Source organism: Hypomesus nipponensis, chromosome 4 (genome assembly GCF_054491055.1).
Source record: "Hypomesus nipponensis isolate SF chromosome 4, ASM5449105v1, whole genome shotgun sequence".
Taxonomy (NCBI): domain Eukaryota; kingdom Metazoa; phylum Chordata; class Actinopteri; order Osmeriformes; family Osmeridae; genus Hypomesus; species Hypomesus nipponensis.
Window position 1 is genome coordinate 13,705,824 of NC_140364.1, and position 16,677 is coordinate 13,722,500.

The following is a 16,677-nucleotide window of genomic DNA, read 5'->3' on the forward strand; positions in this document are numbered from 1 at the left end:
CCTTAAGTGGAAACCTGCCATGCCTTTATCAAGTTTCCCTCCGTGTCTTCAAGCCTTGGGAAGCTGTGTATTTTAAACACACCTGTAACTGTTAAGCCCCTGCAAATCCTACTTTTAATGACAAAAGCAACTGTTTTTAGATTATGTATATTTATTCTGTTGTCGTTCTTATGGTTCGAGATGCGTGCTGGGTTTCGAGGTCTTTCTGCGTCAAGTCGACAGAAGCATATGCTACCTTGGTGATGACCTTTCTTGGCCTCCACTGAAGACACGTTCATTAAAACCAATTGCATTGTGTATGATTTCCTGCAAATGTTGACAGAGATGTTGCCACACCCTTTACTTTCCCAGACTGGGTTAACTGTAGAATCAAGAAAGGTTGTTTTCTCTATTGCCAGGGGTTAAGATGCCACTTGACTACAGTCTTGATATAGTTGGTGCCAAAAAGGCAACACAATTATTATTTCATACATTCATTTAGAAATGTGTACCAATTAAAAACTGCGAGATGGCAAAAAAAAGCCTTGCAAATAACTATCAATGACATTTTCACACAAAATAATTACAATACAAAAACAGCAATTGAATCAGATGATTAATATGTGTTCCATTGCTGTGTTGGACAGTTTCAAATATTAGCATACTGCAGATTCTCACTGTCTCCTTCCCTGTGTCTCCCAGTGTCCAAAACACATAATCGGCTCCTAATTGAGTTGAAAGGACTACAGATTCCCAAAAGGGAACTGACATTTACCAAATAAGCGGGAGACCCATGAATCCCCCCCAGAATCCTTTTTTTTTTTGTGAGCACAAATGCAAAGCTATGCAAATCTGCTTAAACTCTGACTATCTTCCAATGTAGCCATACTCTCCACAGGTAGCTGCATTGTGGTGTTACTTACGATTACTGTGATTTACATAGACTAAGCGGCTAAGATCCTTACCGAAAGGAAAAGCCAATCGCCGACTGAATGCTATCTGTTGTGAGAAGACAGTGAAGCTCAAACGTGCTAAACCCACAAGTCTCTCAGCCAGAGGAGTTTGACGTCTGCTGGTGCCAGTCATCAGAAGGTTGTTGTGGTTGGAATGAGTGATAAACTAACACATCTTCATTCGTCATTGATCTGAAGCCACAGTTAAGAATATTTATGCAAATACAGTAGAATGCCAATGTAAGCTGATTCTTTTGTACATAACTTAACTGTTCTTTCAAGTTAACTGATATCCTTAATAGTAAAGTGACCCTAAATGCATATGTGGTGTTGATAAATACATTTGTCTAAATACATGACATTTCTTGTTTGTACTGGACTGTGTGCAATGATTGAATAAAGACTTGAAGCAAAACAAAACAACGGAATTCAGAATTACTGGGAGTTTATTTTACAATTAGAGAAACAAAAGAGTATTTCATGAATTGAAGGATAGAATTCTGAACATTATTGATGACAAAACATTAAAATGTATTGTGCATTGCTTGTTAACTCGGACATACAGTACCATGCATCATTTGTGATGCCTGTATAGGTCTATTTAACCACACCAGGGATAACCTACTTTTCATTGAAAAAAAGGACATGTTGTGGCTTTACAGAATATACTGTATATATTTTTATCTATATACATTTGCCATTATACATTTGACCTTTTTCACAAGTTTCTATAAAATGACAATATAAAAATGCACACATTACAAAGAATGCTGAGCTGCTGCAAATTGCAAGATATGATGACATACATTTACATATACTTGCTGATCATTAATATATTCACCAATTTTACATTTCATGTACAAGTTGACAGTTGCACACAATGATAAATCAAATTTGGGTACCAAAGCAAATATAATAAAAAGCTTTAAATAAAGGTAGATTCATTAAACAAAAATACAGAGAGTAGCTGAACATATTTAGCAAAAATGAGTTTTTAATTATCTACTTTATTACAAAGCAATGACACACAATTCTTAAACTTGCAACGTTTTTTCCGACCTTGCAATAATGAGTTGATTAGAAGGAGCGAGAAAAAACATGTAATCATGCCATGAAGTAAATCCTACAAACCCATAAGAGTATCTCTTCATTGTTCAAGTACATACACTCAGGTACACCTCCTTACAGTGCAGGGATCCTTCATCATTTTCAATCATTTTAAGAGAATGTACTGTCTGTTGTGACTAATTTCGAAAAACAAAAAACCTTCATATCAATTACATATTTTCCCAAATGTGATATTTTGGTTGTATTTTTTATTATTTTTTTATTTGTAAAATACAAACATTGGAAATGTAGTTTTTTTCATACTTCACAGAAAAACATGCACAAATCAAGCATCATATAAATAGTCTCCAAAAAGTGTGTTGAAAAAATAAAATCGAACTGATATCAAAAACAGAAGATGGTCCAGTTTTATGACAACAGTTAACTAATTCCAAAGGCTCAGGTAAGATGCAGTGCAGTATTGATATAGTGCAACAATTCAATAATCAGTCATGCCATCATCTACTGTTTATCAAACTTTTCAACCTCAGAGACGAATATCAGGTGATCCTCTGGAGACTTGCCGTGTGTCTTGCTAAGATGAAGTTTTATCGCATGCTTGCTTACAAAGGTCCGACTGCACAGCTTGCACTGGAACACAGACCCAGAGTCTTCCTCCGTAAGTCCTAGAGAACTAAAGGTCTTATCAGATATCATCCTGCTAACTGCCTGTTGATCCCTTATAAGATCTATGGAAAGCTTAGAGAGGTCTTTCAAACTAAAACCTAAGTGGGACTCTAAATGGTTGATGTAAGAGGAGGGAGTTCTGAACTGGGAGGCACAGTCATTACACAGAAAAAGGGGATGGCCCGTGTCAATGTTTTTCAGGAACTTCGTCCCCCCTGTCCGCCTCAGCTGGTACTTGACGTTGGCCAGCCAATGGGATATAGTGGTCATGGAGAGTCCGGTAAACTTGCAGATGTGCACACGTTCCTGTGGGCCGAGATCGGTCATGACAAACTTTCCCTCGGGCGTCTCCCGGAGGCTGGAGGCGAACTGGGCCTGCAGGATGATGAGGTGCTGAGGGTTCCAGTTGGACTGCCGGCCTTTCCGCTTCTGGATGGGGGACAACTCCTCCAAGCCGTCCTCAAAGGTGCTGCCATCCATGTCCGATTTCTCTGATACGGAGGACGGAGTGGAGGACTTGGGCGTCAGACGACCGGTTAGATTCTTGACCATGTCTGAGATGTCCATCAGGGCGTTCTCCCGCAGAGGAGACGATATGGATTCAGACAAACTGTTGAGGATTGGCCTGCTGCTGTTCATGTTGCTGTTGCAGTTTGTTGAACTGTGAAGTGTGGTAGGGGTACTGTTAGCAGTGCGCCCATTGGAGGTTTTGGATTTCGTCAAGTCCATGGGCTGATCGTCACTGTCAAAATACTGGTTGAGAGCCTCTACTTGCTTGACCTGAGTGGAGTTGTTGACGGGTCTTTCCATCATGTTGTTGCTGATTTTGTACAGCATTGAAAGGGGATCCAGGAAGGGAGTTGAAGTCTTTGAGGCCTTTCCCAAGTGTGTGTTCATAATGGACTGCAAAGCACTGAGGGGGTTGATAAGGGGCTGTTCGGGGGAGTGATCCGTGATGATCCCCAAGCTGTTGCTGCCATTGGAGATGTTTTTTGGGGGTATATCTGTCCCATTTTTAACTGGAAGATCTACTTTTCTATCTTTTGCCTCTCCGTCCCTGGCCTTCTCTGTATGCTCCTCAATGGGTTTGTTTTTCACCGGTTTGAAGAGATTGTCTGGTCTGGGCGACCCTTTTCTGTCCTTGGGAAGGGGAGAGGGCGACTTGGCAGACCTCGATTTACACCTAATGTCTGTCGCCTTTTCCTCCTTTTCCTTTTTCACTGTGACTTTTCCTGTGACTTTTTCCACCAACTCCTCCATGGCCAACACGTTGTTCTTGTGGTTGGGGGGCGGGGAAGGGCTGCTGGGTGAGTGAATGAGTGTGCTGGAGTCGGACGACAGCGCCTTCAAGTTGTTGGTGCTGAACAAGGGTTGAACCTGGACACTCTGAAGGGAAGGAAAGGACGACTTCATAGACCCCTGGAGCTGGTATGCGGCATGAATACTGGGGTATCCACCCCAGGTTGGTGTTCCTGTTTGGGCCTTGCTGATGGCACTGGACACTGTATTCTCTAAGGACTTAATGATATCCAGACCCCCTTTGGGAGTTTCCTCAAGATCTTCCTCTCTGAGGTACTTGTAGGATTGCGTTTTTTCCACTCTCTCACTTTTCTCAGGCGGATCTTCTTGTTCCTCCTTGATCTTCTTTTCTGGCGGATTTCCTTGCTCCTCCTCCCTTCGGTCCTCTTTTTGCTCTTCGGGGGTGGATGGGGGTCTTGGAGAGTCGGGCTGCGGCTTCACATTTGGAACTGGGAGGCGTGTGGTCGTTGGTGGGAGTGGGATCGACTGAATCTTCTCCTCAACCACAGGGTCAAACACCAACTGCTTCCCCTTTTTGGAAGCTGAGTTGGTCACTTTGAGAAAGTGTCCGGTGACCATCATGTGCGCCGTCAACTGCTGCAAGGTGTCGTGGGAGCTCCCGCACTCCATGCATTTGAGAATCTGCGCCTTCCGTGCCTCAAACTGCCAGGTGTAACTGGCTCCGTTTTGGTAACCATACCGATTATTGGCCGTGACGTAAGGGTTGAGTACCTTTTGGTCTTTTGAGTTGTCCCCAAGGGGTATCCCAGGTGTGTTGTTGATAGACTCGGGTGAGCATGGGGATACTAGATCTTGGAAAGCTCTTTTTTTGGTAGGGGGTACCAGCTTAGAGGCAAGGGCTGGCATCGGTTCTTTCAGAGGCACTTTCTGATAGTGTTTAGTTTTAATCATGTGGACACTCAAGTCTTGCAGAGATTCAAACGAGTGGCCGCAATACATGCACTTGAGCACCTTCTGGGCATCTTCCTTGCCTTCCATCTCCATCAAGGAGCGCTTGCGGGGTTTGGACCACCTCTTGCCCCGGTCTTCCTCCTTGTCCTTGTTGTCATCCCGGTAGTGTCCCGTCTCGTTCATGTGCACCGTCAGGCCCACCAGCGTGTCGTAGGCCCCACTGCAGTCCTTGCACCTGAACTTACTGGCGCCCGTAAACACAGGGCCATACAGCTTGTTGTTCTGGCGGTAGAGCTGCACCGTGCTGAAAAGACTGGGCTCTGGGAGGAGGTGATACGGCGTATGCTGCAGGGTTTTAGCCAGAGCCGCTTGGTGCCAGTCGTAGGCCACCCCTCCGGCGTGGCCAACGCCAACGCTGCCGTTGTTGGCGTGGTTAGACGAAGCGCTCGTAGCCGTAGTGGTGGTCGTAGTCGTGGAGGCGGACGCAGCACTGCTACTGCCGCCGCCATTACTGTTGGTGACGTGGCTGTGCCCTTGGTTGCCGTGAATGCTGTTGCTCCCCTTCTGGCTGCTTCCGTTACATTTGCTGTTGCTGACGCTGCTGACCTGCTTGCTCTTCAGCATGTCCATGGCTATGCTGGACCAGGAGGCCTCCGAGATGAGGTTTGCATAGACGGCTTTCATCTGCGCCAGGCTGTCCTGCAGCGAGAGGCCGTTGACGGACTCCGCGTCTCCCCCGACGGCTTTCTCCTCCTTGTCTTGCCCGTCTTTGGACGAAGACGTGCTCTTGAAGTCGGCCAGCTGGTCGCTGGTGTCGCTGAGCGGAGACCCGTAGCCGGCGTCTGGGTTAGTGCCGTTGCTGAGCGGGGAGTGCTGGTCGCTGAAGCGGTCCCTGGCATCCTCGTCATCGTTGAACAGATATTCGGCATCCTGGCCGTCTAAGGACAGGCCGTCGTCCTGCAGGGGTTCCTCCTCCTCATCATCGATCTTGTCGGCCTTGAACTCGTCCTCGGGCGCGTAAGCTGAAAAACACAAGAAAAGACGGGGAAAAAATAATTTAGTAGGATACGTTCCTATTGGCACCGATCACATTAGTCAAGATGTTTTTTTTGTTTGTTTGGGGTGTAGAAGCACCACCCGGGTCTATGTAAGCGTGTGTGTATATGAGACTGAGTATGTGCACAAGGGCGAGTGAGTATAATGATTCTCGAGAGATTTTAGTCAATAGTCTTGGCAGAGGACACAGCTTTGCAATTATAAAGTGGCAAACATCCATATCTTGACTATGATAGATAGTCCTCTTCTCTGTAAGGCCTAACGAAGGTATTGAACATTATAGCTCAGCAAGGGTAAAGGGGACCACAGATGCGTTTGAGTAATGGTTGATGAAAAAAAAAACAGGGACACAAGCAAAATGTTAGAGTACGAGTTTTCAGAGAGCATGATGTAATTTCATCATGAGGTGAGTCTGTTCACATATACCACTGACTGTGTGGAAACAAAATGAGACAAACTGCAATCATTGTTAATAGAAGTTACTGTGTACAGTAATGAACTGTCTGGTCTGTACGAGAACAAAACTCAGAACCAAATATATACTCAGCTTATGCATTTCAGCCTGGCACTCAGCTGCAAAACTCAAATGTATAACCATACAAATAGGGCCACCCAGATTTCCATCCCAATAAGGCTCACTGTACAAAAACTCCCCCTTTTCTCAGTTTTGGAGGGCATAGTTTCAATCTGACTTTGATCCGATCTCTCCTGCCACTGCGCTGCTCACACTACGCCCGTCAAGTAGGAGATAGCAGCGAGGACGCTAGGCTTGCCAGGTCTCGGCTGGTTGGAGTTGAGCTGGCACGGTCTGTGGAAGCGCTCACAGCGTGATGCCCGGAAATCGCCGGTGGACATAACATGTCATGTTGTCACTGCCCATGCTGGACCAATGCTCGGGGACTCTGCAGGGTCGTTTCAAGGGGGGGAAACGGAAATAGAGCAATAAGCCTCTTTTTATGTGGGAAAATTATAAAGGGAAGGAAGAAAATAAAATGAAGAAAATTGTATCTTTCACTGATTGGTATATACATATGAACAAAATGGAGGCAGATGATGAGATTGGTTCCCACAGTATCAAGTAGGGTATACAAAACAGAGATTTTCACCTTGGCATATACTCTTTAACGTGTTGCCAACCTAGAAACCATGGGAACAATAGAATGCTTTGTTGACACACAGGAGGCGTGTGCAAGAGATGCAATTTATTTAGAATGACGATCATGAAATGCCAACGGAAGCTACGCAACCATGTATTTAACAAGACTCTGCTCCACTGCTTGTAATTTTCTACTGCAGACCAACAAAATAACCTTCTAACACTTTCAGCACTACCTTTAATATCGCAATTGGTCTAAACGACATAGGAATGACCAGATCGATAGGGCATCGTTTCACTCAGATGGAATCAAAACAAATATGTCACAAGAAATATCTCAGCAAACGAGACATGTAGGCTACAAGTGCAAGCGGAAAAAACGTTTGCAAGCGAGGTGAGCGAGGGAGACGGGCAACATCGCTTCTCCGTCTCTCCGCGTCCACCCCCGTAAGATGCCTGTCCAGGATGCCAGGACGGGTCTCCAGCGAGCGGGCAGATGTGCTGTCAGCTCCGAGCATCGCGCGGCCCATCATCCTGTAATCGGAGTAGACATGATACCTGATGTCTGCGAGGTGCCATTTACCGCTGTCCGGGAGAATCTGCAGAAGCTGTAGGCCTCGGAGCACTTGAGTCCATAATAGCGAGTGAGAATACGAGATGTCGTCCACACATTTATTACATGTGCTTGGTAATACATCTAAGAGCTTCTCTGCACTATACATCTATCCGTTGACTCGATGAGTACTGTCATTAATGCAACGTCATTCAGCAGAACTGAAAACACAGTCAGGACACACTAGTGGGATCCTTCTAGAAACGTTTCCTTATTTGACGACAATACTCGGTCAGCATCCTCGAACGCGTGCAGATGTGTGTGTGTGTTTCAGTGCACAGTACGCACCAACACACACAGACCAAGGCTCACTGTCTTTCCAGGAAGCTCCGGGTTTTAAATAAACACCTCTCAAAAGAAGTTTTCCACCTCGCTACGGACTAATTACAGTCAATATTTCCAGTGTATGTAAAAGGGAAAAACGGCTTGACTGACAAAAGAAGCTGACACCTAAAAAAAAAATACAAAAAAAAATAGAAAACACACACAAAAAAACCCATTACACCAGTCTTTTCCTGTCATCCTCCGTCTGTTGCCTTGACAGACGTCAGTGTCGAGAGTGTGTCAGTGTCAGCCTTGGCTGTCAGTGTCCACACAAACAAGCCTTGGAAGAGGTAGAGGAGGAGGGAGAGCGAGAGAGAAAAAAAGCACAGCAGAAGTCGGCCATTTTTTTTCCCTCCCTCCCTTACCATCTGTGTCAGAACCTTACGGTGCCACCGGCGGCTAATAAGGCAATCAGAGATGGAGAGATGCTGACACGACTCCTTTCAAGCGTCAGTCAGAACAATGGAGAGGGGAGAGGAGTGTGGGATGTGGGGATTAAAATGGGGGAGGGGGAGGGTAAGGGAGGGAAAAGAGAGGGGGGGGGTTGTCTGTTGTGGTTGTCAGTCAAAAAGAAAGAGGAGGAAGCCCACTTTGTGCTGTCACAGAGAGAGAGGAAGAGAAGTTTGGAAAAGAAAGGAAGGAAAACAAGATGTGTTTCTCCGAGAGGAGGTGAGGCCTGGTGAGTTTGTGTGTAATTTGTTAGACTGAAAAAGGGCTGAGGGGATGAGTGTGTGAAAATGGAAATAAATAAATTACCCATGAATGTGTGTGTGTGTGTGTGTGTGTGAGTGTATATTTTGTGAGAATGTGTTTTAGAAAGGACAGTGTGTGTGTTTCATCTAGTGCTAGTCCTGGAATATTTGCCTGATGTACTACCACGTAAGGTATGTATGTGTACAATGTGTGTGTGTGTGGCCCAATGTGCGCTCGTGTGTGCGCTCGTGTGCGTGTCAGTGTGCGTGTCAGACACAGAGGGGATGCGTGACGACTGGCGGGAGGAGAGCGAGGCCATCTGTGTCCAGAGAGGAGCCTGTCACTTTGGCTGCGCCCCGAGTCTCCGCTTCCTCCAGACAGGTGACATCACGGCAGGACCCAGCCTCACTGTCACATCCCCCAGAGGAAGCAGGCCTTGCAAGGCCACACACACACACGCACACACACTCAGACACACACACATGCATACACAACAGCCTTCTTGCTACAATAGCTTCAACATGAGCATTCTCATGATTGAACTCCCATCTATAGCTATTATAGACTTGTGTAGATGCACACACATGTATATAATGTATGTACACACACAAACACACAATGAGCTGACACCCTACATATACACACTACTGATTCAACACACCAGTTAGCCTACTATAGCACTCGTGTGGGCAAAACCACATTAGTAATCTCCCACAGGTAATGCATATATTTTGTTAATACAGTCTCCGACAGACCTTTGAAGTGTCCAGTAAGTGTACAGGATTACAAACCCTCTCCCTTGGGGAGATGATACGCATGCACTCACAAACACACGGGTGAGTTGACACGGCAAAAATTGCATCCGATAGGCTCAAGTTTCATCCGGCCAGACAAGACTCAATGCCCCACAACAAAATTAGAAAGAGTTCCATCCAGTCGCTTTGCACGTTTTTTCCTCATTTGTTTAGTCTTCTGCGGACATGCCAGTTTAAGTCACAAGACCATCCATCTGTCACATTTGCGGCTGCTAAAACACTTGGCTGGTGTGTCAAACCTAACAAAACCCTCGCTGAGAACATCACAGGAGACAGACCAGGAGCACTTGAGCACAAAACAGCACACACACACGCACACACACTCTTTCTAAGCCTTCCTTATTTATTTATTTCGCCCCGAGGAAGAGGGCCCAATACAGGCAGTCATTTGCGGTGCTAATGTTCAATTCCGCTAGCTCTCAGTCTGTTGATTTACCAGCACGGCAGAGAGCTCTATTCCACATCGGCCGTCCGCGCGCTCTCTCCCGGCACCCTTCAGATCGGGCGCCCTGCCTAGCAGTCTTATTTCCTTCTCCTCGCTTCGCTTTGTCAGCAGCCTCTCTACTCGCTGCCACTCTGCTGTGATGGCTTTGGACAGGCCTGATCAGTGTGTGTCATTTGACCTGCATGCTATAAGCATGTGCGTGTCTGTGGGTGAATGTAGGGGTAGGATTGAGGGAGGGGAAATAGAGAGAGAGGGAGGGAAAGAGAGACACTCAGGCTGTAAATAAAATGACATTATTATTTCCTCTGTCCTATCATGTAGAAAAGCCAATTATGGTAATGCTCTGGATGTCAAGGGGAATACGGCACAATCTCTCACTCTTTCTTTCTTCCTCCATCCCTCCCTCCCACCCTCCGTCTCCCTCCATCTCCCTTCCTCTCTTTCTCGGTTCTTCTTTCTCTCTGGGAAAACAAGCCTGCTCTCGTTGGGGGTGCTTGGGGGCCGGAAGCTAAGGCGAGCTGGCGCAACGTCCGTCTGCCTTCTCACCAAAAGGCTGCGATGGAGAGAAGAGCCAGACCTTTTCATCGGTTTCTGTTGAAGTGGGCGGACATCAAAGAGATTATTTAGGGAGATTCTACTATTTTTCCACTCCCTCCAAGAGGCCAGGTGGGGAGGGGGGAAGCTTTCCCCCTTTCTGTACCCCCTCCCCCACCCCCCTCTCCACGACCATTCTCAGCAAATGGTGCTCGTTATGAGATAATGAAGGAATAATTTGTCTCGTTTGTAATTTAGGACCCATTTGACCTCTCAATACACCCCTGAGAAAAGCAGTCTTGTCTTTTCACCGGAGAAGAGAACAGACATTTTTCCTTTCATCCACGTTGTTCTATTCTTTAGATATCTTTTCATCAAGCACCTGGAATTAATAGTTTTTTTTTTGTTTAGATTTTTTCTCTCTCTTTCTCCCTGAGAAACATCAAACCCGGTTCTAGACCAAACAGGCAGAGAGGAAGGGGAGCTAAAGTGCAGGTGTGTGTTTACACGGACCCCCCCCCCCTCCCATCCCCCCCCCACCTCTCTCGTGCAGAGTAACTTTGATTAGTGTTGCTGTGGATACTGTGGAGTGCTCCCCTCTAAATTAATTTCTGTTTTTCCTCCTTAACCACTTTTGTAAAAGTCTGCCCCCCAAACCCCCCCCCCCCCCCCCCCCACACACACACACACACACACACTCCACACACGCACACACTCCACTGAAGTGGAATAATTCACCATATGGCACAAAACCTCAAGGGCTTCCAGATACTGGTGTGCCATTCCGGCCTGCCATACATCTCCTCCGATTTCTAGAAACTTCCAAAGATAAGACAACTACATTTCCTACAGTTTCCATACAAGCCTCACATATCTCCTCTCTCTGATGTCTTCATGAACACAACTACACAAAATACAACTCCAGTGTCTCCTGTCCAAGAATATAATCACTTCTGTGGCCAGAGTAACAGAAACTTACAGCATTCATGTGCCCCACCTTGTCACTCTAGATTGCTATATATTTTATATATTTTGCAAACCCTGAGGCCTATAGGGGCTTTAACTCGGGGGCAGAGCGCCTGCCAATTTAAGCCAGCTGATAAAACTCGTAAATGGGTCACCCAGACGGTGAAGAACACCTTCACTTCCAACAGTAATGGAGTTGCCAATGAGAGACACAGAGCTGGGGTGAGTCAAGGGTGACTTTCTACCACCGAAGTTTGGATGAAGTTCTTTGAACGTTCACGCAAATTCCATCGTCACTGAACGGCAGCCATCTTGGACACCGCCGCTGTTGTCGTTTTTTTTTTAGGCCACATTACGTATTCATCTTGTAACACTTTAGGATGAATAAAAGATCAACAAATGATTTAGCGGAAGCCCCCGCAGCGGGCAGGAGCTCCTGCTGTCGTCTGGCGTGAGTGACGAGTCATGATGAGTCAAGATGGCCGACCTCGGTAACTTTGCTTTCAATTAAAGTCCCCTTTAACACCCCGGGCACAGGTCTTTACTGAATGGCAATGAGCATGCCGCCCAAGGCTTGGTGGAAAATAAGGCTTGCGTGCTACTGGTGGATTGATTATGCTTTCTGGAATCAATAGCCCCCACCACCACACATACACAGCCTCACCGCACATAGCCCCCCCCCCCCCCCGCACACATACACACACTCCAACGAGGCCAGCACACAAAGGAACCCATTAGAAAGTATTACCTCTGAGTAGGGCTATAGTGTGAGTTCAAGTGTTTCAGAGTTAAGAAGCTTCTGAGGAATTTCAAACAGGTTCGTTTAGCTTTGTGCTCCGAGAAATTAATCTGTGTCGAAGAGATAGGCTATTCAGACACAATATCACGTAACACCTAAGGTTGTGAGGAAGTTAACCGTTTTGGATGTTGTAAAAATATCATGTTTAAAACGTGAACCAGCATTTTGACCCACAGTAAATATTCTAAAAACGTTTTCAATTTTTTATTTTTTTATATAAAAAAAAAACATCTCATAAAATATTTAAATCATCATTATTTCCACAAGGATGAAACCTAGATAAACCAAAACCCCTTTTTACACACAAAATTCTCATCTTTGATCAGTCCCCTCCATTGTTCCTTTCGTTTGCACTATTTTTTCCTCCTCTTTCTCTCCGTTTTCTCCTCCGTCTCCCTCTCCAGGTTCTCTGTAAGCTGGCTACACGCCGCCGTAGCGACAAGCGCAGTCTATAAATCACCTTTCCCCCACTGTCAGCGCGACGCGCTCTGAGATGAGACAATGGCCATTATATCATAAGCACTGCAGAGTCCAGCTCCATCTGGCTGGCTCTCTGAAACCACGCTACTGAGAAGTCTGTAATGTTGTTCACCATCGTTAACTGTGCGCCACCACGCCATTTAAGAGCCGTTTTCACTCCTTTTGGTCGCGAGCCGAAAGAGTGTAGAGGTTAAAGTTAGGCCTAGCTAATGCTAACTAAATGTGACAGAGTGGATTTGTAGTTGACAGACTACACAAAAGGTTAGAATAGATGACATAAAAAATGTATATGAGTTTTTTTCCTATACTGAACATCTAATAGGAAGAAAAGCTTGTATTGTCCTAAGGATCTTTCTTTGCCAAGTTGAAAATATTGTCTTGACCTTTTGATTTTCTCTGTCAGGAAAATAAAGCAGTTCCTCATTTGAAGGGATTTAGGGTCCCTGAATTGGCACTCGAATGGCAGTCTAAAGTTCAAGACTCCACAATGGTTTGTTTAACCCTCCACATTACCTTTTATTTTCAAATTACCCACCAGCTGAATTGATTGACTCAATTCATATGAAATAATAAAATGGAAAACTAGAAGATTGGTTGTTTTGCTTTAAATGTGTCCCCCTGAAGTCACCTGTGCAACTCCCCAGACTGTGTCTCTTCCAAACCCTAACAACAGCTGCTCGCATTGCCTAGCAACAACCACTTGATGGATGACCCAAAAGATAGATAATTACCATAAATCATTCCCTTTCTGGGGGAGGGAGGAGAGGGAGTGGGGCAGAGGAAGAGAAAATGTCAGAGAGAGAGAGAGAGAGAGAGAGAGAGAGAGAGATAGAGAGAGAGAGAGAGAGAGAGAGAGAGCGAGAGAGAGAGAGAGAGAGAGAGAGAGAGAGAGAGAGAAAAAAAACAGCTTGCTCAGATACTTGCTTTGACCCCAGAGGAGAAGAGATGTTTTTGTCTGAGGTAAGGGTTAAACCAAAACCCATGACAGTTACTAGTTACCTGTTCCATGATTGGACAATCCCTCATGCCCAATCAGCTTTATGTAACAGACACCGCAGTCAATGGCACTAAAGGTTGTTGTTAAAGGCTCTTTTCTACTGGTTTGCAGAGAGCGGGCAGGGTTGTGAATGGGTCTTATCCTGTGAATAGAGTTGTAAAATGAAACTTGATCAAATGAATCGCTGAACAAAACCTGAGGAGAAGGAGTACAGACCAGGAAAACAAAGTGGAAAGATGGAAGGAGGCAGGAAGGAAGGGTGGATTTGTTTTGAGAATGATGATTTAGTAGGAGGGAGGGAGAGAGTTAGAGAAAAAGATGAGAGAGAGGGGAGAGAGAGAAGAGTTATAGAGTGAGAGGAGAGTGGATTTAGAGAGAGAAAGGGGGTTGGAGGAAGGAGAGATAGAGAGTAAGGAAGAGAGGAGGGAGCTAGACAGAGAGAGAGAGAGAGAGAGCAGAGTTAGAGAGAGAGAGGGGACAGTGGAGTTAGAGAGAGGGGAGAGAGGGGACAGTGGACAGAAAATGAAGAAAATGATAGGGCAGGGGGCCAAGAAGAGGTCATAACCTCACCAGTTCTGTCTAGCTGGGTCTGGTTGCACAATAACCCATCGATCAACCTTCCTTGTGCCGTCACACACACACACACACACACACACTTCCCTGTGCCATCACACACACACACACACACACACACTTCCCTGTGCCGTCAGGCCTCCCCTCAAAGGGACCGGCAGCTTTGTACACTGCTGCTGAGGAACAAAACACACACACACTTCCCTGAAACTGCTTCCCTCTCTGTGGGAAGGCCCACAAACTACGGATGAGTCAGATGAGAGACAACCCCACTGCACACACCGATCATGAAGATCCTGGAAAGCAATACATGTGAACAGAAGACCCATTCCCAGAATCCCCCTGTCTTTCAGGTCCTAATAGAATATAACACGATAGTAATGGCCTGCTTACTTGACAACAGGAGGATTGTTTCAAAACAATCCCTAAATGGGCTAATATCGCAGAAGCAGCGTGTGTGAGAGAGAAAGAGAAAAGTGTGTGTGTGAGAGAGAGGGAGAGGGAGTGTGTGTGTGAGAGAGGGAGAGAGAGTGTGTGTGACTTTCCTAAAGACCATGACAGTGAACTCACAAAAGAGGAAGAGAGGGAGGAGCCCTGAAGGAAGGAAGACACTAAATCATGAACTGGAGAAGAAGAGAGAAGGGGGATCAATAGCCACACTTTAGATTGTGTGTGTGTGTGTGTGTGTGTGTGTGCATGTACTGATACTTCCCTGGGTAGCACAGAAACAACATTTTGTAAACCATTCATAACAACTGAAAGAGTTTCACCAGTGTTTTAAAGATAGAGAAAGACAGAAGTTGAAAGAGAGATAGAGATAGAGAGAGAGAGAGAGAGAGAGAGAGAGAGAGAGAGAGAGAGAGAGAGAGAGAGAGAGAGAGAGAGAGAGAAGGGGGAGAGGAGAAAGAAGAGAGAGAAAAAGAAAAGGAAAGAGAGAAAATGAGAGAGGTGTAGGAGGGGAAACAGACAGGAAGCCATCCTTCAACACAACTTAATATCTCCGAGGGCAGACGGACGACAAGAACATTCTAGAAACTGAGCCTAAAAGAGTCCACCTCTCAGGCAATTAAACTTTTCTACAATCTCCCAAAGTGCCCTCTAAGCAAAAACACACACACACATCACACGTAGACACATCACTCATACACAATGTCTTTCTCTATCCACCCCTCTCCTACACACACACACACACACTGGCCATACAGACTGTCTCTCTCTAGCCTCTCTCCCACACACACACAAACATTCTTGTCGTGCCTTGCTAGACTCCATGAGTTGCAATAATATCCCTCCACCCCACCCTTCCACTGATAAATAGCACCATAACTCTGATATCCGCAATCAATCTCTGCTTTAAACACACATCCATCTTCAGTAACGTTGATGGTGGGGCAGGCAGGGGTGCAACGAGGGCTACGTGACTGTGTGTTGACCTCGGAACAGCAGTGTTCCTGGGGAGGGCATGTGCTGTGTGTTGTGTGAATGTGTGTATTTAGGGGGTAGGGACAGAGTGTTGTGTCTGTGTCAGGTGGTTGTGTGTGTCGGAGAGAGAGAGAGAGAGAGAGAGAGAGAGAGAGAGACAGAGAGAGAAACAGAGAGAGAGAGAGAGAGAGAGAGAGAGAGAGAGAGAGAGAGAGAGAGTGAGAGAGAGAGAGAGAGAGAGAGAGAGAGACAATCGGATTGAGTGATGCCTGTCAGCTTGCATCTGGCAGCAAAAATAAATTAGTCTTATGAAGACAAATGAAAGGGCTGGGAGGGACAGAGGAGAGAGTGGGAGAGAGAGAGTGGGAGAGAGAGAGTGGGAGAGAGAGAGTGGGAGAGAGAGAGTGGGAGAGAGAAAGGAGGGGAAGGAGGGCTGGGATGGGAGGAGAGAAGGAAGGGGGAATAGAAAGAGTAATCGAGAGAGAGATGGAAAAAGAGAGAGATGTGGAAGCCAGAAAAGGGAGAGAGGGGTAGACAATGAGAGAAAGACACTGATGAAGAGAGAGAGGAGATTAGTAGGAAGTGAAGCTGTGTGGATGGTGATCCACACACAAGACGACTCCAAGTGTCTGTGAAGAAAAAGAGATATGAAGAAAAAGTATTTGTATTTTATTGGTGCTTGATACCCAAGCAGGTTTGTGACGTCCAGCAGTGTGTTTGTAGGTTTGAACTCAGTGTGCGAGGGTGTGTGTGTGCGGGTGTGTGTTCACAGCTTTTAGCTGCTTAAGCGGTCCCATGTCTCATGTGTATCTCATCTGTGTGTGTGTGTGTGTGTGAGAGAGTGTGTGTGAGACAGTGTGTGTGTGTGTGTGTGTGAGAGTGTGTGTGTGTGTGTGTCCTTACTGGCCTGCGCTGAGCACGGAGACCTCTCGGGGGCTTTGTCATGTGGCTGTCCGTTCATTCCCAAGGCCTGGCCTCCCTTTTGAT

The 16,677-nt window shown here is 46.0% G+C and overlaps 1 protein-coding gene across 1 annotated transcript in view; it reads right to left on the reverse strand.

The window, feature by feature from the left end:
• Window positions 1-1,376: 1,376 nt before the first annotated feature.
• The window catches only part of tshz1 (teashirt zinc finger homeobox 1), a 27,276-nt gene continuing 11,975 nt past the window's right edge, over window positions 1,377-16,677 (reverse strand). Inside the window, exon 2 of the mRNA XM_084697072.1 lies at window positions 1,377-5,899. Coding sequence (XP_084553198.1) covers window positions 2,502-5,899 — 3,398 coding nt within the window. The 3' untranslated portion in view covers window positions 1,377-2,501. The remainder of the gene's footprint in view (window positions 5,900-16,677) is intronic.